The 27,066-nt window shown below is 46.7% G+C and overlaps 2 protein-coding genes across 5 annotated transcripts in view; one reads left to right on the top strand and one right to left on the bottom strand.

Moving 5' to 3' along the window:
- Window positions 1-19,202, top strand: part of gjc1 (gap junction protein gamma 1) — a 24,617-nt gene extending 5,415 nt beyond the window's left edge. The window contains exons 1-2 of one of the 2 annotated variants that reach the window (XM_047039082.1): window positions 7,965-8,211; window positions 14,194-19,202. In XM_047039082.1, the coding sequence (XP_046895038.1) occupies window positions 14,248-15,750 (1,503 nt within the window). In that variant the 5' untranslated portion in view covers window positions 7,965-8,211; window positions 14,194-14,247 and the 3' untranslated portion in view covers window positions 15,751-19,202. Of the gene's footprint in view, window positions 1-7,964; window positions 8,212-14,193 lie in introns of those variants that run through there. The other variant, XM_047039081.1, reaches the window with a different exon arrangement.
- On the bottom strand, window positions 18,991-27,066 carry st8sia6 (ST8 alpha-N-acetyl-neuraminide alpha-2,8-sialyltransferase 6). 3 transcript variants are annotated; one of them, XR_006957501.1, is made up of 9 exons: window positions 26,279-27,059; window positions 25,540-25,614; window positions 25,328-25,405; window positions 24,376-24,520; window positions 24,119-24,234; window positions 23,920-24,012; window positions 23,320-23,793; window positions 20,397-20,740; window positions 18,991-19,385 (listed from the first exon to the last, which is right to left on the bottom strand). XR_006957501.1 is itself a non-coding variant. In XM_047039085.1 (8 exons), the coding sequence occupies exons 1-8, from the start codon at window positions 26,377-26,379 to the stop codon at window positions 20,698-20,700; spliced, it is 1,107 nt and encodes a 368-aa protein (XP_046895041.1). In that variant the 5' UTR covers window positions 26,380-27,066; the 3' UTR covers window positions 19,772-20,697. The 3 variants fall into 3 exon arrangements, 2 of the variants coding, with proteins under 2 accessions (XP_046895041.1, XP_046895042.1); XM_047039085.1 differs by lacking the exon at window positions 18,991-19,385 and having other exon boundaries at window positions 19,772-20,740; window positions 26,297-27,066; XM_047039086.1 differs by lacking the exon at window positions 18,991-19,385 and having other exon boundaries at window positions 19,772-20,740; window positions 26,279-26,430.

The following is a 27,066-nucleotide window of genomic DNA, read 5'->3' as shown; positions in this document are numbered from 1 at the left end:
AGTAATCAAAAGGTTGCCAGTTTGATTCCCGGCTCTGCCAAAAGACGTTGTGTCCTTGGGCAAGGCACTTCACCCTACTTGCCTTGGGGGGAATGTCTCTGTTCTTACTGTAAGTCGCTCTGGGTAAGAGCGTCTGCTAAATGACTAAATGTAAATGTAAGGAGTAGGAGGTGGATGGGGTGTCAGTGGTGTTAGCATATCTAGGGTACTCAAGTTCCCACTTCTAGACCTGTGACTGGTTCATGATTACTATTCACCCATGTTATTCTGCTCCTCTGTACCTCTACCACAGGTGAGATCAAATGATGTCACTTTTTATTTACCTGAACCTGACAGATGTGATTTCAACTGGTCAACAGTTGCAAAGCTGCAAAACACCTCTCTCCAGTGAGGCCAATTTGATATTCTCAATAATGCTGCTGATGGGGGGACTCATTCTTCAGCTACTTAAACTATGTCAAATCTGTCTTGACAGCCAATCAATGCATGTAAATCTGAGCTGAAGTAAAATATGGGTGTGTGTGTGTCAGAATCAGGTCCAGTTCAAATGGATTGTCCAAGATAATAGTCGCAGTCAATCGAGCATCTTTGAGGGGTAACAAGACTGAATGCTAGAAAGAGACATTGTGGCTCAATGCTATTTTTAGCCTTCCCTCCATGTGCAAGTCTTCTTAGAGACATGCCCCTGGCTGTGGTTACATTCACAGTCCATCTATATTAAGAGTAGCCTAAGCAAACAAGTGGATGTTCAACAAAAAAAGGTTCCCTTGCCAAGCAAACATTAAAATACTGTAACATGGGTAATAGCATAAACATTATTAAATCAAAAGTTTATTTTCATAAATCATTTTTGTGTTCCATCTTCAGTAATTTCCCCTCCAAGCATTCAGCATAAACAAACAGCGTAACTAAACCCTCTCTGCTCCCCATGTCTCCGTCCCCTCTCTCCTCCCTAATTCCCCCCCTCCTCTCTACTCCCCAAGTCATGTTTAAACAAAGCTGCATTCATACATGACTGGGTTTCCATGACCACAAGGCCACAGGATGATTTCAAAACTAGCCCACCATGATGCCATGGATAGGAAAGAACCCCAGAGCGATGCGCAGATGCTAGCATGCTAGCATCCCGCTGGAACCCGGGTTGATAGCCTTGGAGCCGTACACTTGGAGACTTTTTGTATTGGAAAAAAAAGATGGAAAAGAGATGACAGAAGGGCTCGAGGCCTGTGTTTAAATAGCCTTAGATTTAAATAGAGGTTTTTTGTTAGTTTGGGGGGTTCTGTTGTGTCTTCCTGTCTGTTGTTTACTTGGCGGGATACGGGCAGTGCTGTGTAAGCAGGAGTTCGGGGAAGAGTCGGGTCAAATGGGAGCTGCTCACATACACTGTCTTAACCTTAAGAGACATATAAACACAAAAGAGACAATGGCTTGATGAAATATGTTTCTTCCTGGGAATGCTAATAGTTGAATATGTGTATATGTTAGGCGTGGGGCAGGGGCCCTCGGCTGGTGCGTCTCTGCTGTGCCTGGCTCCCATCACAGTGTCTGTCTCCAGCTTGGCATGAAGAAGCAGGCCTGCAGCCGTCTGTCCCCTCCACAACATTCTCCACCTCAAGTCACCCTTTCATCTGCCATCATAATCCCAGATATGATACTGTTCCCTGAGGTCAGCACACCTGTCACATACACTGGCGTTTGCGTGCGTTTGTGCGGGCGAGCGCTTGTTTCGAGGCTCAGTGGCAGCCTCCCAGTTCGCCCTGAAAGGATGGCACCGTCAACACTTGACACATCAATATTAATTGTGTTTAAAGAGTCGGAAAGACACAAAGCGAAGAGTTCAAAGAGAAGACAATCTCTTACTAGAAGCTTGATACTACACTGTTACCTTTGTTTCAAATGAAAGTAATCTCATCCCTGAAATGTTTATTCCAATATATATTAACAAATATAGTTTATGGAAAGATCCAAGCAAAGTCTTACAGAGTCCATAAACAAATTGGATGCAATTAAACGTTGTTCCTGCTGGGCTTGTATGTGTGGTCTTGGATAGGAACAAGAGAGGCTTGTTTAAGAGTGCTGTTTAGAAAATGCTCTCCTCAATTTGTTGCTGTTCAGCGGTTGTCCTGATCCCATAGCTTATGCTAAGAAGATATCTTGCTGTAGTTTAGGGGAACATTGTGACACATGGGACATTGGAAGGATCATTTTAATGGCTCCCAAAGTCTTCCCTCGAACTCCCCTCTTCTGCTAATCCACTCTTTTCCTCCTACACTCTCCTCACTTTCCTTCCGTCATATTTCTTGGTGGATATTTTTAATTGCCCTGGACCACACACAATTCTCCCCATCTGCTAGATATGGCTTCACTTTGTTTGCCATGAAATCTTTTCTGTCTCAGCCCTGAACGATTCCCTCAGCCACGATCTTAGGAAGCGTTTCAAGTCCCCCACTTCTCTCATCTTTCACTTCGTCATTCTGACCCTGCCACCATCACTGACCGTCTCTGCCAGTTACTCTTTCATGTCTGGATTCATCTCTCTAGTTTATAATGCAGGCCTCTCTGTATTGTTATATTTGAGAGCCTGGACCATCTTGAGATTGGGGTCTTTTATGAAAGTGTTTAAGCCCCTTACGGCAGGTCATTATAGGGGTGTGGTAGTGCCCTCGGTAATACCTGGTGATGGATGGTCCTCCATCTGAAGGCCTGGGCCCAGAGTGCTGTTGCGTAATGGACAGCAAGGTCGTTGTCCCAGTGATTGGAGCCCAGTCATGGCCAGCCTTAAGCCATAGCTTCTGGATTTATCGATACCAGCTTGTCTTCTAAGAGCTTGTGCTCTGCTACCACCTTGACTTCGTAGGTTCAGATTGCTGAAGATGTCTCTAAAATGATGGTCATAGCTCAGTATGTTTGTGTCTGGAAAGATAGTGGAAAGTGTTAGAGAGAGAATGACTCAAAGGAAAAAAGTAATTGGAAAACAGCCTCATGTGCCCCAGGTTGATGTGTGGGTTTGTGTGCACTGGCCATGTAGGTATACACATGTTTTTGAGACAAGCATCGTGAGAGTGTGTGTGTGTCTGTGTGTGAATTTGCAGCAACAATACAGCCCCTCCCCCTTCCGACTATTGTAGAATCGTCTTAACGTTCAGTCACTGTGACTGCAAGACTGTCGCTGCTGATCTGGAGTATACACCCTCGACTGTGGCTGGCAGTGGCGTTTGGCCTCCACATGCTCCCCCTGTCTATCCATTTGTTTGGCTCCAACTTTGGGGCACAGGAACAGCACAGAGCCAGCACCTTGAAGTCGATTTTCCCTTCTTAAAGATGTCTGCTTTTACACCGCCGGAGGAGATGCATCCATTCATTAAACATTGCTAATTGATTTCTGCAATGATAAGTCATGCATGTTTTGAAAAGATTGACACATTGTCACAGCTCAAATTAGATGTCCATGGCTCGTGACAACTGCTTAACTCTCAATTTCACGCTTGCAGAAGGGTTAGAAGCAGAAGGGTTAGAAGCTCTCTTGTGTGAGGTGAAATGTCAGGTGCTGGGGGCCAAATGGGACCAATTACTGGTTTGACTCATTAGTGTTGGTACAAGCTGCACTAGTTATATACAGTATATACATAAATACACATTATGTATATCATTTATATATTTTTTTTTTGGGGATCTTTTCCAGAATTGTATGTGGCTATTTACTTTCTCATGCATGAGACAATTTCATGCTCAAAGACATCTAACGGCTCGGGCATGTTGCTGTGTCCAGGTCGATCTATTGGCAGGTCCTGGGTCAGCTGGGATCCTTTAGCTCTGTGTCAAAGCAGTGGGACATGAACCCATTTGGCAGGTTTCAGGTTTGCCGGGCCCTCATGCTTTGCTGTGTACAACAGCACCAAGCTTCTAATGCCTCCTAAGGCTTTATAATGTTTTCTCTCTTTCTAACTCTCTGGCCTTTTTTCTCTCTATCCTTCATTTGACCCAGTTCTTTCTCCCTCTATCCCCTAACACTTGCCCCTCATGTGGATAACGGTTACCTCTGACAGCCTTGTTTACTGGTCAGTAATAGATTCTTGTTTCTAGTCAGTTCACTGGACTGGAATAGACTCAAGAGCACTGGTAATCAATCGCATTATTAAAGGAATTAAACCCCATGTCCATATGTAGAGTGTGTGTGTGTGTGTGTTCAAACCTAGCTTGAGGTCTCTTGGCCTTCTTTTGTCCCCAAGGATACATCCCCCTCAGCATGTTACCAGCATCAGAAGAGGGTCTGCAGTACTGTCAAAATGGCAGAAATCCAAGCATAGAATGCAGACACAGAGGGAGTGTTGGTAAAACAAAGGGTTTTACTACACCGGGTTTCCTCAAGGTCTACCTATGTATTGATTTTTCATCTGTGTAGCCAAATACACCACCAGGCGCGTTCACACATCATGTTTGGCTGCTCTGTTTGATGTGTGAGGAAACATCCTGTGTCCTCGGGGTCTTTGGTGGATGATGATGAGGGGGTTTTGGCGAGGGGGATGGGAGCGTGTGGATTGGTAGGGGAGAGGATGAAGAGTGGGGCTAGAACACTGATGAGGAGCGTGGGGATGGGTGGGGGTGCACAGGGACGGCTCAGGGAGGTGGGGGGATGGGGCAGGAGGATGCCTGTGAGCCGAATCCCTTCTGCCTTCTAGTGAGAGTCCACTAAGCTCCATTTTGTTTCCTCAATTCCAGGCTGTGAATAAACTGATGGTGATGGCATTGTGTCTACTCAGTCTGTGGTGCCATTGGCTGAAACAGGGCAGCCCATTCATACACACTCTGTTATTCGGTCAGTAAACTAAGGGCGCGCTGCGTGCCGGGCTGTCTTTGTGAGTGGAAGTGTGCGTGTGCGCGCGTGTGTGTGTTTGTGTGTGCTTGCGTGTGTGTTTCTGTGTGTGTGCGTTACCATGTGTGAGAATTGATTGCTTTGCGAGCAGGCTATTGTTTATGGACGCACAGGGTCTATATCTGTGGCATTCCTTTTTTGTGTCAGACAGTCAGGCATTGCAGAAGGATAGGGTGAGATAGGATGAGACTAATGGGGGAGGGATTTGGTGGGGGCGTTGGGGGGGGGGGGGGTCTGGACTCTCTAAACCCAGCAAGATGCAATCTTTCACCCCTCAGGCCGTTGTGAAATCGCCACACGCTTTGATGAATGCATTAAGCTTGCGAGCGTCTTGTCCCAAAAAATCTCAGCTACTGTTGTTGTGTGACTCCTATTTTAGAACAGAGTGCAACATATTTCCCCAGGAATAGTTTTTTTGTTTACGTTCATACAGTATTTCAACATTGAGTCACTCCCAGAACACAAATCTGGGTTGCCTCCCCAACATGAGGTCGAATCAAATAATTTCAGTCGTTGTTTTTCTGTCTTACATCGTAATTTGGCTTTTTTTAAGGACACAAAAGGGCCCCCATGGTTGAGTCTGAGGGTAAAATCTACAGCTGCCACACACACACTGAGGCAAGGGACATTACCCCCCCCCACACACACACACACATGCACACACACACACGCACACACACGCACGCACACACACACACGCACACACTCATACTCACACACATGCACAGACACGCACACACAAAAACAGCTTCACATCAGCATATACAGTACTCCCCCACCCCCATTTGTCTGATGCTTTGCTTTGCTTTAATAGCAAGTCTGATGCCATTTAAATCTCTCGCTTGACTGAACTCAGTGGAAATCCAGCTGCAAAAGTGGGTTACTGAGTCCTTTAAAGAAATATCTGACAAAGCACTGAATGTAAGATAAAACATTTACATAATGACAATTAAAATAATAACAATGAAAACAAACATGGAAAACTCCATACCTTGAATGAATCAATTGGTGTTTGAGAAGATCGATCCCATGGTAGTCAATAGACCCTCAATGTGGTTGGGCTGACCTGTCATAAGCACGTGAGCCCTCCTCCTGACCCACAGGGATGGGAGAGGGCCTTCTGTACCCAGGTTCCTGCATGAAACTTCCAGGACATTATGCAACGTTGCCAGATGGCAGTCATTTACAGGCAAGTTCATTTGAGACCATCCTTGACACAAACTACGCCACAGGATTCTATCTGAATGAATCCCTCTGCATTAGTTCTCTCTCACACACCTTCACTGCTATTTTGATTTCACAGTATTTACGGCATCCCATTATCGTGTGAAGTTTCTATTGAGGCATACTTAAAAAGCAATGACGCTCAATAAACCTGCTGTTGTATTTTTATGATGTAAAATCTGTTTTTTCGATGAAAGATATGCAAGGGGTGTTAACACACTAAACACACTCATACGTACAGAGCTTCACCAACTATGTGCACACACACACACACTCGCACGCACACACAAATTGAGCCTCCAGACATACTAAAAACATTCACTCTTGACTCACTCCCACCCTGACTCACACACACACACAGAGAGAGAGTGAGAAGCGTTCCAAGCCTTAAAGCAGATTACCTTTACCAAGTCCTCCGCCGTTGGCCAAACATCTCTATTTTAGTACCATACTGTAGTCATGTCCATATATAGCCAACATATGATACTCTATAATTACACATTTGCTCATGGATGAACCCTGTATGGGTTTTATGTTGCTGTGTGTCACAGAGCATATTGGGAAGGTGACAGGTAGGGGACATGCACAAGTCACAATGATAACCCTCTGTCTTAAGTAGGTGCATGTGATTAGGTGGGGATGGTGGTGGTGGTGGTGGTGGTGGTGGTGGTGGTGGGTAGGCTCTCTCTCTCCCACACAGACACACACACACACAGACACAGACACAAACACAGACACAAGCCCTTCTTCCTCGGCTCCTTGTTTCCATCCATCCTGTGCTATCTACTAATGAGACATGCCCCTGTGAGCCTGCAGGTGAGTTGAAGCCTGAGGTGATGGAGGTGTTTGCCTGTGCTCTTCCCTCTGTGTGTTTGTGTGTGTGTGTGTCTGTGTGTGCGTGTGTCTGTGTGTGTGCTGTGTTAATGCACGTTTTTACTGACAACGCTCCTGGCTTCTCTTCACCTCAGGTTCACTCATTTCCTCCATGCTAATTACAGACAAAAGTCTAAAAAAGGCTGTTTGGTTTAAAGGCTTTTCACAACTTCCCATGAAATCACGCTTTTATGGTATGGTTAAAGACTGTGTTTGATTGGCCAATTACTGCACAGTGAGATAACATACTTCTTAATGGTGGCAAGGTATTTAAGTTCTATAGGTTTTGGTACTTATATTCAGAATGGATAAAACTATTCTCACAATCACGCAGTTTAAGAAGCACTACAGAGTCGAGAGTTCAGAGTAGTGAAAAAGTGAGAATTTAGAGGCTATGGATTTGGCAAAATGTGCTAGGAATTTAAATAGGATTTTACATCCAATTTCAGCGTGTGATGCTGTGAAATGTGATGATAGCGATCTGTCCACTCTCAAAAGGAAGATAAGAAAAGTCTCTGAGATAGCGCTTAACTCTAATTTCAACCAGAACCATTTGGTGAGTGGATTGCTACAATACCAAACCATTACTGCTCATTCTCCCCAGCTTTGCGTGATTACAGCTGTTATGATAAGGCTGGTGCAGAGTACATGTGGAGTGAGAAAAAGATGTTGGAGATCAACAATCCTATAATACCAACCCAATTACTTTTCCATGATGTGTCTTTGTGTAAGGGACTGCATGTCTACTCAGTATACAGTATATACTGTGTTACAGCTGAAGGCCATTGTGCCCTTCTTAAATTGCCACATCAGGGTACCTCTAATACTCATGGCCCCTCCCTTCCATCCCCTCGCCTGCCGCCCTATCAGTGTCTGCCCCCCTTCAGGGATATTAACCCCCCCGAACACCCCTACCAACCCCCAACCATGACCCAGTTTTGATTGGATGAGGGGTAAGTGGGGAGACCATTGTGGTTGGAAGAGGGAGAGGAGATGCTGTCCTGCTGCCTTTCAGGAACGCTGCACACTTGGTTAGGCACACACACTGTGGCCTTGTGTGAGCGCATGGCTGTGGGGTCTTGTGTGCTCCAGGTTGCCTGGGGCTGTTTGTTTTGGGTCAGGTCTCTGGGATGCCAGGCGAGGTGAAGGAGTTAGCTAAAGGAGGCTTGGTAACTTCAAAGGAGTGAGAGAGAGAGATGCTGACAAACAAGGACAGGCTGCCAGTCGTCTGGGCTGGGAGTGTGAGTACTCTGCTTCCTTCTTACCTACATCTTGGTGTGCGTGTGTGTGTGACTGGAGAATGACCAAGAGTGGAGATACAGTGTTTTTGAATGTGTTCATGGAGGTGAGGGTGGAGAGGACACAGACTTTATGGTGTGCGTAGCTGTGCGCTGGAGAAGAGAAAACCCAGATGCCTCCACCCCCCGCTCTCCCTCAGACGGCCAAATGCCTGAGAGATTCTTCTCCTAACATATGGAAGCGTTTTGCTGTTGCCTTTCTTGTCTTTTCCTGCTGTTAATGAGAGAATTACTCACTGTGTTTACTTTCCCATGAACACGAGCGAGTCTCCCCTGCCAACCCCACCTCCTTCCACTTTAGATGTGGAGACACCTCGCTTCCATCCATCTCACCAAAGACAAGCTCTACACCCAGAGGTTCCCTCACGAACCCTAGTTCATATCCGACCGGATAGGAGCCTGACTCTTTATCTTCCTGGAAGAGTTTAGTCGTTGTGCAAAACTCCACATCTCTATTTTTATACAAATCCGGAAAGAAATGTGTTCAATGTTTTGTCAAGTGTCAGAAATTATTTGTCTTCACCCACTGGACTATATATTCTGTGGGAGCCATAGGGTTTCCCTATCTCATCCAATCAGTGTTTATTTTATTTATGTTTTAGGGCTTGGTGTATGTGTGAGTGTATGTGTGTATGTTGTACGTTGTCTGTACGTTTGTGTGCGTGTGTTGCTGTCTGTGTGTGTGCATGCGAGCGTGTGCGTTTGAACCTTGACCAGCGAAACCAAACAGATGAAATAAGGTCTATGAAATGTGTGAAGAAACACAGATACCTCGTCCAACTGGATCTGAAGCTGCCTTAGACTAACGTCCTTCTTGGCAGACGCACTTACTTATATCTGTCTCATCCACTCACGGGACACCAGAGCAATGTTGCTGCTCAGACAAAATAACAGCCAAAGAGCCTTGATACCAATTCCATTTTTAGTTATGCTGGGATTTCAACGATTTAAACATCTCAGAGCACTTATCAAAGGAGCTTATCCCCATCACTTTGAGCAGGAGAAGGGTACAGGGACTGGATGATGAAAACACCCTGTATGCTTAACCAGCAGGATAGCAGATTCACCTAACCAAGCCCCCCCCTCTCTCTCTCTCTAGTGGTCCACCATAGAGTAATGGTCTCTCACACACATTGAAATCACACACAAAAGTCAATGATCTTTGGGAACTCTTCCTCGGTTGATACCCGACAGGCCTTACAGAATAAATACATAGAGACACGTGCACACATACAGACAGCATGACAAGCCGTTCTCTCTCAGTGTTAAAAGATAGCCTCTCCATTTGATCCCAGATGTGTGTATTGGGGGTTTCTCTGACAGATGTCCTGCCTGATATTAGTCAAGTAGATTAGTATGATGTGTGTGGCCTTGTATGTGTGTGGTGGGCGTCAATGAAGCTTGCGGGTGGCTCCTGTATGACAGAGGGAGGGGACAGGTTGACAATGACCCGAACGCAAGGGCATTCCTCAGAGCACAGCCTCATGCTGAATGACCGCTGCTGAGAGAGAGGTCAGGGTGGGCAGGTTTTACTGCAGACACAGCAGTCATTTGTTCCGTTGTGGCTTGGTAAGTATGGTCCTGATGGAGGTTTGTAATCTGTCATGGGCCCCCTTGGCATCTGGTGCCATGCTCCAAATGGAAGTAGGATTCGGATTTAAAACATGGAAGAGTTACTCGTTACTGGATGCAGGACTAGACCTGCGGGAGAGCTGGCAATGGTTTCGGAATTAGTTTTCACGTGGTAAATCGGAGAAAGGGTAGACAGTGGAAAAGGCAAAACCTGAAAGAAAGCTCCCTTGATTAGCCCAGACTGTATACACGTCGCCTTCATCAGCGTGGCTGACACTGGAGAGAGCCCCACTGTGTGGGTTTAATTAGGAGGAGGGGAGTGAGGGATGGATGTGCTCACCAGGCTGGGTCCCTGCTGCTCGCCTTGGAAGGAGAGAGAGAGAGAGAGAGAGAGAGAGAGAGAGAGAGAGAGAGAAAGGGAGAGAGAGAGGGAGAGGGAGGGAGGGAGGGAGGGAGGGAGGGAGGGAGGGAGGGAGGGAGAGAGGGAGGGAGAGGGAGAGAGAGAGAGAGAGAGAGAGAGAGAGAGAGAGAGAGAGAGAGAGAGAGAGAGGGAGAGGGAGAGGGAGAGGGAGAGGGAGAGGGAGGGAGGGAGGGAGGGAGGGAGGGAGGGAGGGAGGGAGGGAGGGAGGGAGGGGGAGAGAGAGAGAGAGAGAGACAAAAAGAGGATAGACAGAGGGGATGTAGAAGGAACGTTGACCCCAAGCGAGTATTGACATTTGGCAGCAGGAGACATCCATCTCCTCTGTGACTCGGGTGACAGATGGACGGTGTGGATGTGTTTGCGTGTGAGAGTGAGACCCGTTTGTAATCTCGCTTGTTTAAATGTTTTTTATGTACTGTATGATGAGAATGTCTCCGTGTATAGTTGCTGTGTGCTTACATGCCTCATTTTAGCTCTTCCGATAAACTGTGAAGCATTTTCTTCCAATTTATGTTCATTATCAAATTGCCTTTGGCCTGTGTTTGTGAGTAAATGTGTGTGAGTGTGTGTGTGTGTGTGTGTTTGTGCGCCGGCACGTGTATTCATGCCTTTTACGAGTGTGCATGTTTTTACATGTGCTTGTGTAGATCTAGGCCCAGTGGTAAATAGTGAGTGTCATTTTAACCTTGAGAGGGAACAAACCTAGTGAGGAGAGGGAGTGAGAGACAGATCCAGCAGGACGAAGAAAAGACACAGAGAAAGAGCAGACTTCCACAGGGACACAAGAAGATTACATCAATTTAATTTAAAATTACATTTAAGAAGGAAAAGATGCTAGTCTCACCAGTGTCACCCAACACAATAATTACTATGACACTACTTTTAATCATCTTTACTTTTAGTCTAACACGCAGCCTCTGCCTCAGACACCCACCTCAGCCTCAACCCCTGCCTCATGTCCTCAGCCCCAGCTCTTTTCCAAACTTAACCCCTGCCTCATCCTTTGCCTCAGCCCCTGCCTCCGCCCCGACTCCAGCCTCTGCCTAAGCCCCTGCCTCCGCCCCGACTCCAGCCTCTGCCTAAGCCCCTGCCTCCGCCCCGACTCCAGCCTCTGCCTCAGCCCCTGCCTCCGCCCCTGACTCCAGCCTCTGCCTCAGCCCCTGCCTCCGCCCCTGACTCCAGCCTCTGCCTAAGCCCCTGCCTCCGCCCCGACTCCAGCCTCTGCCTCAGCCCCTGTCTCTGTTCATTCTCCTGCTCCCAGCTAGACCAATCCTGCTGAGGTCACCGTGAGTCACAGTGGTAGTCACAACCTTCAACTCCTCAGCTTCCCGGTCTGTCCCCACGACCGACTTGACACTCTGCAGTCAGCGCTGAAACGTGCTGTGGTATCTGGTGCTGCGTCGTAAGACCGGAGATATCGAAAACAAAGAATCCGCAAATATGTTGGAATTTTAACTGAGAAAGCGACACTACTCTATGGTTTCTTTTTTGGGGGGGTTTACATTACAAATGTGTGTGAGTGTGTGTGTGTGTGTGTGTGTGTGCATGGGTGACGGGGGTCTGAGTCACCTTATTAACACACAGAGTGAGTCTCTCATCCCTAACTGGCCCACCAGCTCTGTCAGACACAAATCGCTTGAGAAAGGGGATGCCAGATTACGTGTTGGGGGTCAAGGCAGTGCCAGCGTAAGCCATGTGCCCAGATGGGAAGCTCTTTCCTGGGCAGGTGGTGTTAGGAAGGCAGCCTCCGTATGGGGCCTCCAGGACCAGGAGCTTGAGGACGAGCAGTGAGAGAAAGAGGCTGAACAGGACAATCTTCGGCGTCTTGTCACTCTCACTTTCGTGACTTTCTTTCAAACATTCTACTCCCGTCTCCCAACACAGCAAACTCCTAAATATGCATGCACAGACACACACTGAAAGCTACTGTCCAGTGCAGTTCAGTCACTCAAACGCCCACACGCTCTTGTCCTCGCACATGGAGGCAGAGTGCGTTGCTGCGATGGGTCTTCCTCTCACTGGTGGTCATGTTTGGTGACAGGTGTCATTCAAGGTCTCTCCTCGTTACATCAAAGTGTCGACACTCCTTCGGTTAAAGAACTGCATCCCAGGGACATCACATAGCTGTGCAGGACATTCATCAACGTATATTTAAATCCCTTGAACTGCATCCCTTGAACATTCAGAGTGTCTCTGTACGCTTTGTCATGGACGTGTGTTTGGGCAGAATGCTGACTATAATAGTTATGTAATGCATGCAGAATGATGTAATGCAGGAAGGGTAGACAAACTATGTGCAGTTGAAGGACATAGTGATTAAAAACTCTAAATGCAAAAACATTCTCATTTCTATTTCCATGATGTGCTGATTTTACTGTTGGATGTAGAAAGGTCTTTCAGGGTCAAGTAACCCTGTTTTGTGTACAGGAATGATATAATGTAATGTAGTTTCTAAGGTGCTAAAGTGTTTAGTTTAAACCTCTTTAACTAGTTAACTAAACACACACAACTAAACACACACGACTAGACACATGCACACACACAAACATTGACACGCACACAGAAAAATTCCATCTCGCTCACCATTCCTGGCAATTCCTTATATGGTCAGAGTAATCAATGCCCATGTTTTATAGTGAGTTGTGCTCCAAACATTTCCATTCCTCTCCTACACACTGCTGCTACTGCAGACACGAAGCAGGGGGCTGGGAATACTCCCATCCAAACCTCCCCCTCCAGCTTACAGCTGCCAACCCTCCCCCAGTCCTCAAATGGGTTCCCAGACTTGCACTGGAGGTGAAGGCTATAGCTGTGGAACTCACAAACAACACTGCCTGAATTGGGATTTCATGGTCGGATTTACCTTTCAGTCCAACTCGGGGGGGGGGGGGGGGGGGGGGGGGGGGGGGTGAAGGTGTCAGGTGTCTCTGGTCACCTGCTCAGTCCCCTCCAGCCCGACCTCACCCCCCTGACCCGTCCTCAAGGGGAAGAGCTGCTGGGTTCTGCTCCAGTGCTCGGGCTAATGTGGCTCCGCCGTCTGACTCCCTGCTCCAATAGTTTTGGCCAGCCCACCTGCTGGTTCCAATGGTTCAGTTGGACCGCCTGGAGGTGATTGCTAACCTACATAGGCATCATCATTTTCTCCTGTCATACAATAGTAAACAGTACATCAAGTCCCATAACACAATGCTGTTCAATACCAGAATCAAAACCGGAACAAACCGGTCAGGTTAATACAATCCTCAAAACTGAACCTGCAGGGATCACTAAGAGGATTTATTTCCTGTAAAAGAGAGAGGGTGTCATATGCAGTGTGTGTTCGGCGATAGCACATTCCCTATTGGGATTAATAGGGCTTCCTCTCACTACTCTGTGTAAAAGGCTTTCATGCCCTGATATCCACCCCATGCAACTGTGCCACCTAAAAGGGTCGATTTGGCAGTTGTCTATCAAGGCTAAACAGATCTCTTTCCACTATTGTTCCACTTGTTCCTATGTTGACCCATCATTCGCTTCTCTTCTCTGGTTAGCTTTTAAGAAGCTGTGCTCTTAAAACCTTGTACTGTATCTCCGAGTTCTGTGCAGGAAATAAGATTTCCAGTTTTTCTGATAAGCTATCACATGCTAAGATGTCTTTGATCTTTCTTTCAAATGAGAGATTTTGTCAAGCAGAAATATACTTACTGTGTCCTTTATAATAATATATCATATTTTTTTCTCTCTCTCTCTACTTGTCTCTTTCTCTCTCTACTTGTCTCTCTCTCTTTACTTCTCTCTCTCATCTCTCTCTCTCTACTTGTCACTCTCATCTCTCTCTTTCTCCACTTGTCTCTGTCATCTCTCTCTCATCTCTCTCATCTCCCCTCTACGCCCCTCTCCACCTTCCTCCACATCTCTCGTCTCTCCTGCCCCCCGTCCGTGTCTCTCCACAGAGTCTGTGAGCAGGCGAGCGAGGGACCCTGTCTGCCCCGCTGTCCAGCGACACCATGAGCTGGAGCTTCCTCACGCGGCTGCTGGAGGAGATCCACAACCACTCCACCTTCGTGGGGAAGCTGTGGCTCACCGTGCTCATCGTCTTCCGCATCGTCCTCACCGCCGTCGGGGGAGAGTCCATCTACTACGACGAGCAAAGCAAGTTCGTCTGCAACTCGGGCCAGCCGGGCTGCGAGAACGTGTGCTACGACGCCTTCGCCCCGCTGTCCCACGTCCGCTTCTGGGTGTTCCAGATCATCCTGGTGGCCATGCCCTCCCTCATGTACATGGGCTACGCCGTCAACAAGATCGCTCGTCTGGAGGAAGCCAAGGGAGGCGTCCCCAGCGCCCCCCTGGTCAGATCGTCCGTAGGTGGGGGGTACACGCACAGGAGGCCCAGGAAGATTTGCTTCGGGGCCCGGCAACATCGAGGCATCGAGGAGGACCAGGAGGAGCAGGAAGACGACCCCATGATCTACGAGGTCCCCGAGATCGAGCCCCCCAAACGCCCCCGCGACCCGCTGGTCCCGACGCCCAAGCCCAAAGTCCGCCACGACGGTCGCCAGCGTATCCGCGACGAGGGCCTGATGCGGATCTACGTGCTGCAGCTGGTGACGCGCACGGCTCTGGAGGCGGGCTTCCTGGCGGGGCAGTACCTGCTGTACGGCTTCCGCGTGGCGCCCGTGTACGTGTGCTCGGGGAAGCCCTGTCCGCACAGCGTGGACTGCTTCGTGTCGCGTCCCACGGAGAAGACCATCTTCCTGCGCATCATGTACGGCGTCACCGTGCTCTGCCTCGGCCTCAACGTGTGGGAGATGCTCCACCTAGGAATCGGCTCCATCTGCGACATCCTCCGCCGCCGCCGCCGCTGCCCGCCTCCAGAGGACGAGTATCAGCTGGGGCTGCTGGGAGCCAACGGGGGCGTGGAGGGGCCCGGGGGCGTGCCCGGGCCCGAGGTGGGCGCAGGGGAAGGCTTGGTGGGGGACGGGGGGGCCGATTACGTGGGCTACCCGTTCTCATGGAACACCCCGTCGGCCCCGCCGGGCTATAACATCGTGGTGAAGCCGGAACAGATCCCCTACACGGACCTCAGCAATGCTAAAATGGCCTGCAAGCAGAACCGGGCCAACATCGCCCAGGAGGAGCAGCAGCAGTTTGGAAGCAACGAGGACAATTTCCCCACGGGCGGCGAAGCTCGCGTGGCCCTCAACAAAGACATGATCCAGCAGGCCCACGAGCAGCTGGAGGCTGCCATCCAGGCCTACAGTCAGCAGCACCGGGCCGAGGTTCAGCTGGACGACAATCAGGACGACAAGCCCCAGAGCAACATCATCCAGGCCCAGCCCCAGCCTCAGCCCCAGCCTCAGCCCCAGCCTCAACCGCAGCCTCAACCGCAGCCTCACAAGGAGCGTAAGCACCGCTTCAAGCACGGAAAGGGAGGGGGCAGCGGTGGAGGCAGCAGTAGCAACAGCAGCAGCAGCAAGTCAGGGGAGGGCAAGCCCTCTGTGTGGATATGAACCCTCATGCTTATAAATACACACACACGCACACTCCTGGCCTAGCCTCAAGGCCCCATGTCCATGTGGTTAGGATGGGTGTTGGAGAGGGATGTGGTGACGAGCTGAAGTGGTTGAATATATTAACACCGTGTCAGTGCCTTGAATTTAAGAATCCCACTTGCTGGAAAACAAATGGTGCGTTTTTATGTCTGCAGCTTTATTTATTCAGCCGTTCACTTGAATCACCACTACTTGGATTGAAACTAGCGTATCGAGTCTGTTGTTGTCTTGTGTTTTGTACCTCCGATCCTGAGCGGACTGTTGCCCCTGTTGTCTTCCTGTTATTTCAGTCTTCCTAAGGGTGGAGAAACTTGAAACTGAGACATTTTAATCGTCGTCATTTTCTTCAAGGTTTCTGATTGTTTTCAGATTTAAATCTACAGATATCATGGCTGCCCCTTTGCAAGGACATTGAGTTCATATTATTGCATTGGCATCAATATTCATGGACGTCATAATGCAAAGAGTCTAAATGGAACTTTAGTATTATGCAATGGCAATATAATGCAAAGCTGAAAAGAGTGACTCAACCATGCAACAGCTTCCTAGCAGAGTGTCATCCAATTAAAACAGCAAAATAATGCAATGACTGATCGTAATGCACTGACAGCTAAAGCAATGACTCTATAATGCACTCTACGATGCAACGGTCTTCTTGTGTCACCTTCCCTAGAGGGTCCTGTTGGCATTGTACTGTCAGTAGATTTTCTCTTTATGTATTTGTCTATAAGTCAATTTTTTTTTCTTCTGTGGGACTTTGTGAGTGTGTGTTTGTGTGGTGTTATGGCTTAGAAGTGCCACACCAACTTCTGGTCTTGAATTGGAGTGGAGGAGCAAAATGTTCATGATGCTAACTCATCTACATCTTGAAATCATTGTCATATTTGAAGAAGAACATTCCTAAATCGTAGTTATTCAAAAGCCTCTGAACCTGCACTCTTCACTTTCTTTACGTTTGACTCTTTCAGTCTCTGGGTCTTCATAACTTTGGTACAGACTTTGCAAACATCAACTGGTGTTCTTTCTGCCTGGTTGTTGAATGCCCCCTAGTGGTATTTTATGTTAACACTTCATTGAATCCTATTTCAGAGTAGTTGCTCACAGCTACAGTAGCGCCACCAGCTAAGCCTGTCTCTGCCCTAAGGTGTCACTTCTGCCTCTTAGAGGCCTCGTTCCGAGGCACGAGACAGCCTTTAGCCTCAGTATTTTGATCGATGAGGTCTCCGGTCAATTCTGACAACCTGCTTTGGGATTTTTACAAATCAAGCAGAATACAAGTCGAGTGGCTTTGTAGAAATCAGGCAAGGAGCCCCTAACCATAACCTTCTGCATCAAGATACGATGCCATGCCTTGGGGGATTCTTCCCAAGAAGTGGAAATCTGCTGTATGATGAGTAGGGATGAGATCACGGTGAACAGCTCATCTCCAGTTACAATATGACCATAGACAATATCAGTCATTTTCTTGACAAAGTTTTCCTTACAAAAAGATCCAGGGGATATAACAGAATCACTCGATAAAAATAATTGAATTTGGATAATGGTAGAGTTGCCTGTCAGTTCACCTCTGTCAAATGTCATAATGGGTCACCGTTCCCATTATGATTTATAGACCGATCACTGTTTGTGTGATAAAGGCATCACTGCCCAAGTATTGTACTATGCAGCTAAGTTGTCCTCTAGCTTTGGAACACTGTGGCCATACTACTCTGATCCTGAAACAAGTAAACTAGTCAATGTAAGACTGACCCTTTGTATTTGTTTTGTAAAAGTCCCCCCTCATTTTTGTATCATGTGATTTGATGTGGTTTGTAAGGTTTGATTTATCAGAGGTTGATTTGGATAAATTTTTTATGTTCAGAACAATGTTTTTCTATAACTTTTTTAATGTAAATTATTTTCAAACAAGGATGGCAAATGTTTTTAATAAGATAATTTGTTACATCATTGATGTGTTTTGTTCCCATTGCCTTCAAATTGTAAAAAAAAGTATATTTTTCTAGCAAACTCTACTGTACATCATGTAAAGAAATAGTAAAGAAATTGATATTGTAAAGAAAAGATATTTGCCAAAATTGTATGATGAGTAGTGTATTTTGCCCGTGTGCCAGTCCGTAGGGCTTGGTCTTATTAAATAGTTCTATCACTCTCATTCTCCCTGAGCTGTTGTGAGAAGTGCTGCTGAGAACAGCTGTACATAGTAGAACTAGCCAGGTTTGGGGACCAAGAAAATACTGCCAACTCACTCTCGACTCAGCTCAATGGTAGCTTTTCAAATAGATGAAAATTCAGTTTGCAAATCTAGGCCTCCTTCATTTAGGTCCACAGAACTCGATGCTTCCTGGCCATGATGTTGTTCAGAGATTATGTTCATATCTCTTGCAAAAATGATGTCACTGTCAAACTCTATCCCAGTACTGCAGGTGGCTAAGAGCCTTTCCTGCTGAGTGCTGGAAGTCAGGCCCATGACAGACATAAATCAGCAGAAGTACTCCAGTCAGCTTCTCTGGCAGTGATTGGCACTGACGACAGCGATGCTGCTTCATCGCCTACAAGCCGCAGGTTATTTACTTAAAGTACCCCGATGTCAATCTCCCTTTGTTATATTTCCTCTAGTGATCAAACCTCATTAAATTCAGCCCGAGAGAAAACATGACTTTTCTTCCTTCTGTTAAGTATTTTCTGCTACTTTGAGAATACATCTAATAAAGATAAACAAATTACCAGGGTAAAAGTGAATGTTGGACCCTGGGGTCTTTAGGGGCATTTAGGTTCAGGAGGACTTGGTTCACTGGAGGGCAGCTGCCTTCAGTGGAACAGTTTCCAGTTTAAGGTCAAGTCATGGAGCAGGAATGCTTATGAGCCTCATCTGCTCCACATGTGAGCCCCAGTGACTAAGGGAACCTCAAATCATACATCGTGCATTGTATGTATGTGTGAGTGTGTGCGTGCGTGTGTAAATCTGGGCATTCTTCCAAATCATAGGTCAACACTGTCCCTTTGGGACCGGCATAATCATATTTCAATCTGCTCCACCCATTTCTATTCATCACTGCCCCTCTTTAAAGTAGAGACAGAATGGCTCTTTGCTGAAGAAACATACCAAATGAGACCATGATTCAATTAGCATGATTGGCCACTTTCTCTTTCCCTCTTCCTCCCATGCACTACACACATAGACACACGCTTCAGTTTATTGTAGGGAACAAACCTATCAATTTATTTAATTACTTTGTCAGCATCAGGAGGGGAAGGGGGGATGGGGATGATTGGTGAAAGGGGCTGTAAGTGGGAGGCAACGTTATTTAGCAAAGCTTCAGAAGTGACACAACGCCTTTCCAGCACTTCTCATCACAGCAGGAGACGTAATGCTTTGTGATCGACCTTGTGGTCTTTAACCCGTTGGAAAGCGAGTGAAAGCTTGCGACACTAAATTGGACAGCATTCTTCTCTAAACTCTGTCTGTGGATGTCAGCCCAGGATGGAAAACGGAAAAAATAGAAAATGTTCTCCAATCAGACTAAATAAAGTACTGTCCTGTCAAGTGGGTTCCATCAGGACACCGCGCCTCCAGCATGTGTCTCTTGTTGTCTCTGTGGATAAATGCTTTTTTTTAATACACAGGGAATACTCTGTCTATGGATATGCTTATTTATTTTCCATAAATTGTTCTCAGTCACCCTTCTGGGATTTAATCATAAGCCAGCAGCTATTGAGCCACCAAGCTGTATTGCTCTTTTTGAAGTATGTATTTGTTCATTGATGTGTTTTTCTATGGCTTTTGTGAAATACGATGATGTTTCTTAGAGTTCCATTCTGGTATCCCCAAATATGTACAATTCTTCTTTCCATTTTTGGAAACTTTGTTTCTTTTTTTTTCTAGGTTTGATGAATAAATCCAAGATGCATGTTGTTAGGGGATATTTTGTTAAGAAAATAAATCAGAAATACAAAATACGTAATAAAATGATTCCGAAAAATGTCTGCCTTGTGTTTGTCTGTAGAAGCGTGTAGCACAAGAACAGATGAAGGACAACATGGACTGTGGGCCTGTTGTACTGTCCAGGCACTGTCAGGATATGACTTCTGTCTGATTTTGATTGGTGGAGAGGACGGTTCTATGCTGTCCTATCAGGAGGATTACAGTGGTACAGGCTGATCTTGTGTCACTAACAGGAGTCACACAGGAGGGCAGGCAGAACTGTCACACCTACTCATGTCAACCTTGTCATGTTTGTTTGGTGGTTTGGCAGTTAATTTGGAGACTGTTAAATGTGCGAATGTTGTGAGGACGTTTGAATCCAATGGGCCTCAATCGGCATCAACAGAAAGCCTAGTCGCTGTAGCCATGAGAGCAGGAACAATACATACACCAAGGCATTATCGTCCGTTATACATGACAGAATAGAACACGTTTATCAAATCAGTTTGCAGACTGTCAATATCGTGTCACTAATGTCAGCAATTAGAAATGCAATTAAGTTTAACCCAGCCGCAGTTTCCCTGTTCTGTTTCTCTTCCTCATTAATGAGTAAACAGATGACGTACCAGGGGAATACTAGGGAGAAAAAAAAGGGAATGATTCGGTGTGTTTTTGCAATTACCTGAAATCCAATAGTACCCTTGAGAGTACGCCTGGTTGGACTGAGCAGAGCGTAGCAGCTGGAGTTACATTCAGGTCACGTCCGACAACGACGCGTGAAAACAACATGCCAAGTCAGACTGTGGTGGCCCAACCGACTGGATGCACTGCTTCTGATAACGCCTCCCTGATGTCTGAATATGGACTGTGTGTCCCTTCTGCCATCGTACATTCTGGATGAAGAAGATAGCGAGGCGCCAGTTCTTTCCTCTGCTCTCCTAGTTGGGCCTCTGCTCTCTGCTCACAGGAACAGGAACCAGATGTTAGCGTGTCTGGCTCGGCCAGTCATTGTGGGATTCCCTGCGGCTGGAGGAGAACAGAAATAGGCTACGTAACTGGATGGTACGGAGACTTATTGGTTACTCATTTGACAGCACTTCAGATTGTATGAATGAATATAGCATCTGACGATAGGTTACACAGGGAGGTTTCGAAATGTAAAAATATCACCTGCAGGGATTGGAATTATAATGATCCCTGCCTTCATTATTGGAATTGCAAAAATATATTTCACGTGTGTTGTACATTTGTTGTACATTTTATGAAAGATTGTACATGCTCAGGTTGCATTGTCAGGTACAGTAACATCAATCCCTTCAAAATACAGACATGACAGGGTGCCCTATTATATGACTAACCTACATTTACTGTAAAGCTGTCACTGATTGACAAGGAAATAGTGCATTCTAGTGGTAGATGTTGGCCATAAATTTGACACATGACTTCAAGAGCCTAACATGAGAATATTCTACAATTCTGACCAAATTAGGGTGTTGTGGGTAGTTTCAGCAAGGTTGCTTTCAAGGAGGGACAACAGTCAGGTTTGTTTCTTTAAGTTCTTTTTTTTTCTCTTTCTCATCAAAGATACAGATAGTGGGCTTTCCGCAGTGAAAGGCCTGGCATAGCGTGCCTGGCAGATGTGCATGGCAGAGAGGTTGGCATAGAGTGCCCAGAGAAATAGATTGGCTATTGTTTCAAACACTTTTGACCAGCTGCCCCTAACTAATCTTAAGTAGACAGAAACACCTTGTTATCGCATTTTTGTTCATTCTCTTAGGGTAGGGGTTGTTCTACAAGTTAGAGAGTCCAACTAAAGCTGTTCAGTCATTCTCCCCGTTTGCTTACATGCCTGCTGTTGCTTTCCATCTCCCAAGTATGTGGGTGTATCTGGGTCTATCTGTATGGGTTCATGGCCACTAAGTCTCCTGATGACTTGGGTCAAACCTTTTGTCAGTGACAGTTCATCGAAGGTAACCATTCAGTCCTTACTCCGTGAGTTTATCTAAGGATAATCCGACAGTTCAGTGATAGTTCATGTAAGGACAATCAGATAGTTCAGTTTACTAGTTTCATACAGTTTTCGGCCACAATAAGGATTATATTTCTAACCAGTGATCTCACTGAGGACAGGGAAATCTTGTTAAAGACCATGTTTAGTCACTGAAGCTGCCTTTGAATCTTTTCTAATTGTTCAAATAATTAGATAATGACACTCTCATCATGATTTCACAGTTGACTGTTGGACAACAAGCAAATTAAAACAGTCCCACAGTCTGAATGTTAAGACAATTTGTAGTTGCATGAAACTTCACTCAACAACAAGAGAATCCACTTTTACTCTTGTGGCAGGCCCATGTTACCACCCGCTTAGAGAAAACTGAATTGGCTTCAGCCAAAGAATGTAAACTGTTCCTGGAGCTCCCCCGTCGTTTCACTTTGCTGTGCTGGCGTCACTTTGTCAGAGCAACAACTCCTACCCCGTTGCCATGGTCACAGCGGGGGGGAGCATTTAAGGTCAAAACGTGTCACTCGTAACCTTCACAAGCCGGTCACCGCGGCAACCCCAGCAAAGAGTCTATCGTCCACTCTGTCACTTCCTGCTTCTTGTCAGGTGGGACCCCCTGTCCTGATCCCTGTGTGGAGCCCTCAGACACCTCCTGCTCAGAGGGGTCCGGAGACAGGGTCTGTCACCCCAGCCAGAGGCTTTGCAGAGGTTTGCGTGGTGTGCCAGTGTGGAGATGCCCACAGGCTGAACAGAGAGACCCAGACCTGCGGCTGAGACCTGGGTAATCTCTGGGCTACATCCAGCTCTGTCAGATGAATACAGCACGAGCGGCAACAGAAAGCATTGTAACTACCGTAAATGTGTGAAATGTTTCGAATCGTCGTGTATTTGTTAAAAAAGGCCACGGGTGAGACACTATTTCATAGTTAACATAGGTTACATTCAGTCACAAATGGCACTGGAAAACCGGTCTGAACATAACAGTCAGGAGAGAGTTTGTCTGTTGCTTGTTTAACTCAACATACATTCAGTTGCATCTTGAAGGCTCAGTATGGTATAGTATATGGCCATTGTGATCCACATGTGGCACTAAGTTGCCCTCTCTGCAGTATGGACACCATATGAACTAGAATGGCCTTCAAACTGAACACAAAAACACAGGCTCCAGATTCCAGCTGGAACAGTCACAATAAATACAACTGCATATTTATACAGTATATGATGTCTATCTATGTATACATCCAGCAGCTATTTCATTGTACAAGACCTTCATTAAGATGACATTTCTGACTGTTGGTACCATTAAGAATTTAGTGCAAATCATTTGGCCGTCGATGAGCCTGCTCAGCAAAAACACACCAGGAACAAATTCTTTAAGTGCTGAAATTCACAATCCTTCTTCATTAACTTAATTTGCATGTACAGAGTCTTTGTGACAAATGCTAGACCTGTACCATGTCCGTTTGGTTCAACACTGAATGAAAGATCAGAGACTTTGTGAACGATTGGGAGGACTTCCAGGTGAGGCAGGAAGTGGGTGCGGCATGCCTCTGCTGTTTCACCTACGGTGGGCTTGGTTCAGTCGACAGGTGCTGCCTACCTGCCGGGTGGTGCACACTCCCCCAGGTGTATCCTTAACACGCCCTGACTGTGGAGCTTCAACAGGTGGTCGAACTCAGCAGGCATGGCGTGGACAGTCTTCTTGGCCTGTCTGTCGTCATAGTAATGATTGGTGAGGGGCTGCTGTCCGTACAGGTGCTGGCTGAAAGGCCAGAAGCCATACAGATCCACGTTGGCGCAGAGCTCCAGCGCCAGACTGGCCACCATCATCCCCGTGCTGAGCCGCACCGTCTTCAGGCCCTGCGATCGCCAGAAGCGGGCCAGGCTCTGGAGGTACTCTGGGTTGAGGAATACGGGCCGCGAGGGGCTGTCAAAGTCCTGGACGGTGTAGAGGGCCCTCAGGGACACGGGCGTATTGTGGCCGTAGGAGAACGCCGGCAGGAGGATCAGGGAGTCGCCGTAGCTACGCAAACTCTCCACGAAGGGTCGGCGACGCTCCAGTAAAGCCCCGTACCTGAGACCCCCCCCCCCCCCCAGGATGAGACGAAGGAGGAGAGGGAAACACATGGAGCATCAGTAAACATGTTTGTCGAGCGGAGGGGTATGTTTCTGTAGGCTCCACTGGGCTCGTTACACTCACTTCTCCAGCAGAATGCTGGGATTGGCTGTCACAAGGTCCGTCTTGTTGCCGACATCTCTCTCATAACCGTTCTCCAAAGGAGGCAGGTTACACCTGGAGCCAGCGTGGGTTTTGAAACCAAGGTAGGTTTACAATGTTACTTTTTATAATTACCTTTGGACATTTTGAAAACAAGTACATGCAGGAAATGATCGTACACCTGATAACAAACTGAGCAGAGTCTATCTTCTCTCCACAGCTACTATTGGTCAGGATTCCGCCGTTGCCAACAACAGAACAGGTATCCCAGGTTGTATTGGAAGCAAATGGATGTTCCTGTAGGTAAAACATACACAAATACACATTATGGTACATCTGTTTTCACCCACCCACCTGGTATATCTAGGAAGAAGCTGCGAACCTTAACAAACAAACCTTAACAAACGAACCTTAACAAACGAACCTTAACAAACAAACCTTAACAAACGTGCTGAAGAGTTCAGGGGTAACATGAAGAGGTTTTCTCTTTTCGCCATCATACACCATCTTTGACCCCAAGGGAGTGTTGGCCTGGGTGACCACAGCTTTGGTGACCCCTTGACAACGGCTGCTAAGCAGGGATCTGGAAACAACAATCAAGCCTTTCCTGACAACAACACGACCAGCCATACTTCACCCACATCGTTATGTACACACGCACACTGTATTACAATGTGAGAGTGACAAACGTGACCAAAACATTCCCATTTCTACGAATCCAGAGGTCGAGTGAGGGAAGATTCCTCATAGATGAATGGAGACCTGGCAGAAATCTTTATTTTATTTCACCTTTATTTAACCAGGCAAAGATCATTAAGAACAAATTCTTATTTACAGTAATGGCGTGGCAAAAAGCACAAGCTTTTTGAGGGAGAGGGGAAGGAGGCTATGGAAAAAGAAATCAGGTGAAAAATCACAATGGCACACAACCCCAGCAATACAGACATACAGAAAAACAAGCAGGTTAAACAAAGCAGAGTATTAGTAACATAGGGTAGTCAGGGGAGGATAACAATGTTAAAAGCACAAAGCAAGGTAGAGATTATTTACAACAACCACAAGCAAGACACAGACTGACCCTGGCAGGTATGAACAAAGGATAAAAGGCAGGGAAGAAAACAAAGCAGGCAACATAAGTACAACAGTGGGACAAACTAGGCAGTTGGCAACAGACAAAAGACAAACCATGGGGATGAATAGACAACAAGATACTGAGGGGAGGGGTTAAAAGATGAGAAAGCATTTACAGGGTTCAGTGAGGATGCGTGAAATGGTTTCTTTGAAGGCAGGGATGGAAATTAATTTGTCCAGTCAGAGGCGGCAGCAGAGTCTGTGATGTTTGGTTGGCTTACAGAGTTTCATTGTGCGTATATATATCTTATTGGTTCACCTGAACTTTTTTGATTTGGACTCCTGTTTCCTCCAGACGTGAGAATAAAGTTCCACCACTTTGTTGGTGACGTTGTTCCTGAGGACAATCGTGCACACACACACACACACGAGTGGCACAGCATTTATTTTATGTCGATGGTAAGGACAGGTGACAAATATGCTGAACAAACTATTGTTATGGGCTGTGGTTGCCACGGTGGCGGTTCTCACTTGCAGTCCTTGCATGTGTAAGGTGGAGCTGCACCGGGGCTTCTTGGGCGGTGAGGGTTCCGGGGCCCGACCATACTGAGCATCACAGAGAGAAGAAACTTTGTAATTCATTTTGCAATACCATGTGGTAACGAACCAACAGTCAGGAAATGACATCACATTGTACAATATCACTTTGGTGTTTGAGTGAAGAGCCACTTATTGAGGTAAAGTGTAAAGTGTATAACTTCACACCCCCTCCTTGCTGATACAGCAGAACGTACTTACACACACAGCACACAGATAGTTGTCTGACACAAAACATAAACATAAACGTTGGTTTTATAAAGATAGCTTCTTGGCCAGGTGCTAAAACATTCATTAACACTTTTTTTCTTAACACAAGCCACCCAAAAAAAAAATATCTCCCACTTTCCCAAAGATTCATAGATGTGTCACTTGTTTCACATGTGTACTCAAGACAAAAGCACCTCACTCAGATGAGGGTGGAAAGGGAGCAGCTAAATTGCCAAAACAGGCAGAATGATTTGGAAAAAACAATTTCACTCTCACCACTCCAGCTCAAGTAACACGCTTTTCTCTCTAAATCAAGTCTTCCTCTTTCAGAACTAATATCTTTCATCAAATAACATGTTGTCGACGGAGGTACCCGAGCAATGAATGCACAAGTCAGAAAACCCTTGTCTGTGTTGCGTGTGGCCCATCTGGTCCGAGGTGGGGAGGGTGGGGTTGGACTCACCTGACGTTAAAGACGTACCAAAAGAGGGCAATAAAGAAAGTCCCCAAGATAAGGAAGGTGAGTGTCAGGATAAACAGCATCTTTAACAGCAGTAGCTTCATGCCTCTCCCACAGCTGTTTCCTCTCCTCGTTCTCGGTCTCTTCCTCTTCCTCTTTATCCCCTATTTTCTCCCCCTTAGAACTGACACATTAGTTTCTCTTTCTTTTTCTCTCTCCCTCTCTGCACAGCTTTCTTTCTTCTTTTACGTTCCTTTACTTTGGTCCCTCCTTTCCACCCCCCCCCACCCCCTGGCTTTTTCTCCCCGATTGTACCTCACTCTTGCTCTTGCCCTGTCGTTACTCTCCTGCCTCTTCCACAGTCTTGATCTATTACTCTCTCTTTCCTTCTCTCTCTGTCTCTCTCTTTCTGTCTCTGCTTCTTGCTGTAAGCTTCTCTCTGTGAGCCTCCGGGCTATCAGGCGATCATATCTTTCTGTCTGTCTCCTAAACAGCCAGCCTTGCTTTCCCCCCCACACGCACAACTCTAGTTTTCTGCCGTTCCACTCCCGTTAAAAGCTAGCATTGCCGGGGTGTTCCGTCCGGTGTCTTCTGCCCCTTCTCGACTCAGATCGCTACGTCTCATTCCTTCTCATCTCGCCTGCTCTGCCTCGTCTCCTCAGTCAGCCTGCACCATGTTCCTACTTTCTTTCCGCTGTAGTCCCAGAGCACAAGCTGTTGCTCCTTCTGCATTCTCCACCCCCCACCCCGGAGCCCCTGCCTTCTTTACGCCCTCCCTCCCTCCCTCCATC

The sequence above is a fragment of the Hypomesus transpacificus genome, chromosome 17 (genome assembly GCF_021917145.1).
Source record: "Hypomesus transpacificus isolate Combined female chromosome 17, fHypTra1, whole genome shotgun sequence".
NCBI lineage: Eukaryota > Metazoa > Chordata > Actinopteri > Osmeriformes > Osmeridae > Hypomesus > Hypomesus transpacificus.
This window is presented reverse-complemented; position numbering and strand designations above follow the sequence as displayed.

Excerpts from the sequence above, each read along its gene's own strand:
- st8sia6 (XM_047039086.1), bottom strand. The coding sequence starts at position 26,379 with ATGAAGCTACTGCTGTTAAAGATGCTGTTTATCCTGACACTCACCTTC. Across the intron at positions 24,521-25,327 it reads TCCAAATCAAAAAAGTTCAG|ATCCCTGCTTAGCAGCCGTT; the intron begins GTGAACCAATAA and ends TGTTGTTTCCAG. Across the intron at positions 23,794-23,919 it reads CCCAGCATTCTGCTGGAGAA|GTACGGGGCTTTACTGGAGC; the intron begins GTGAGTGTAACG and ends GGGGGGTCTCAG.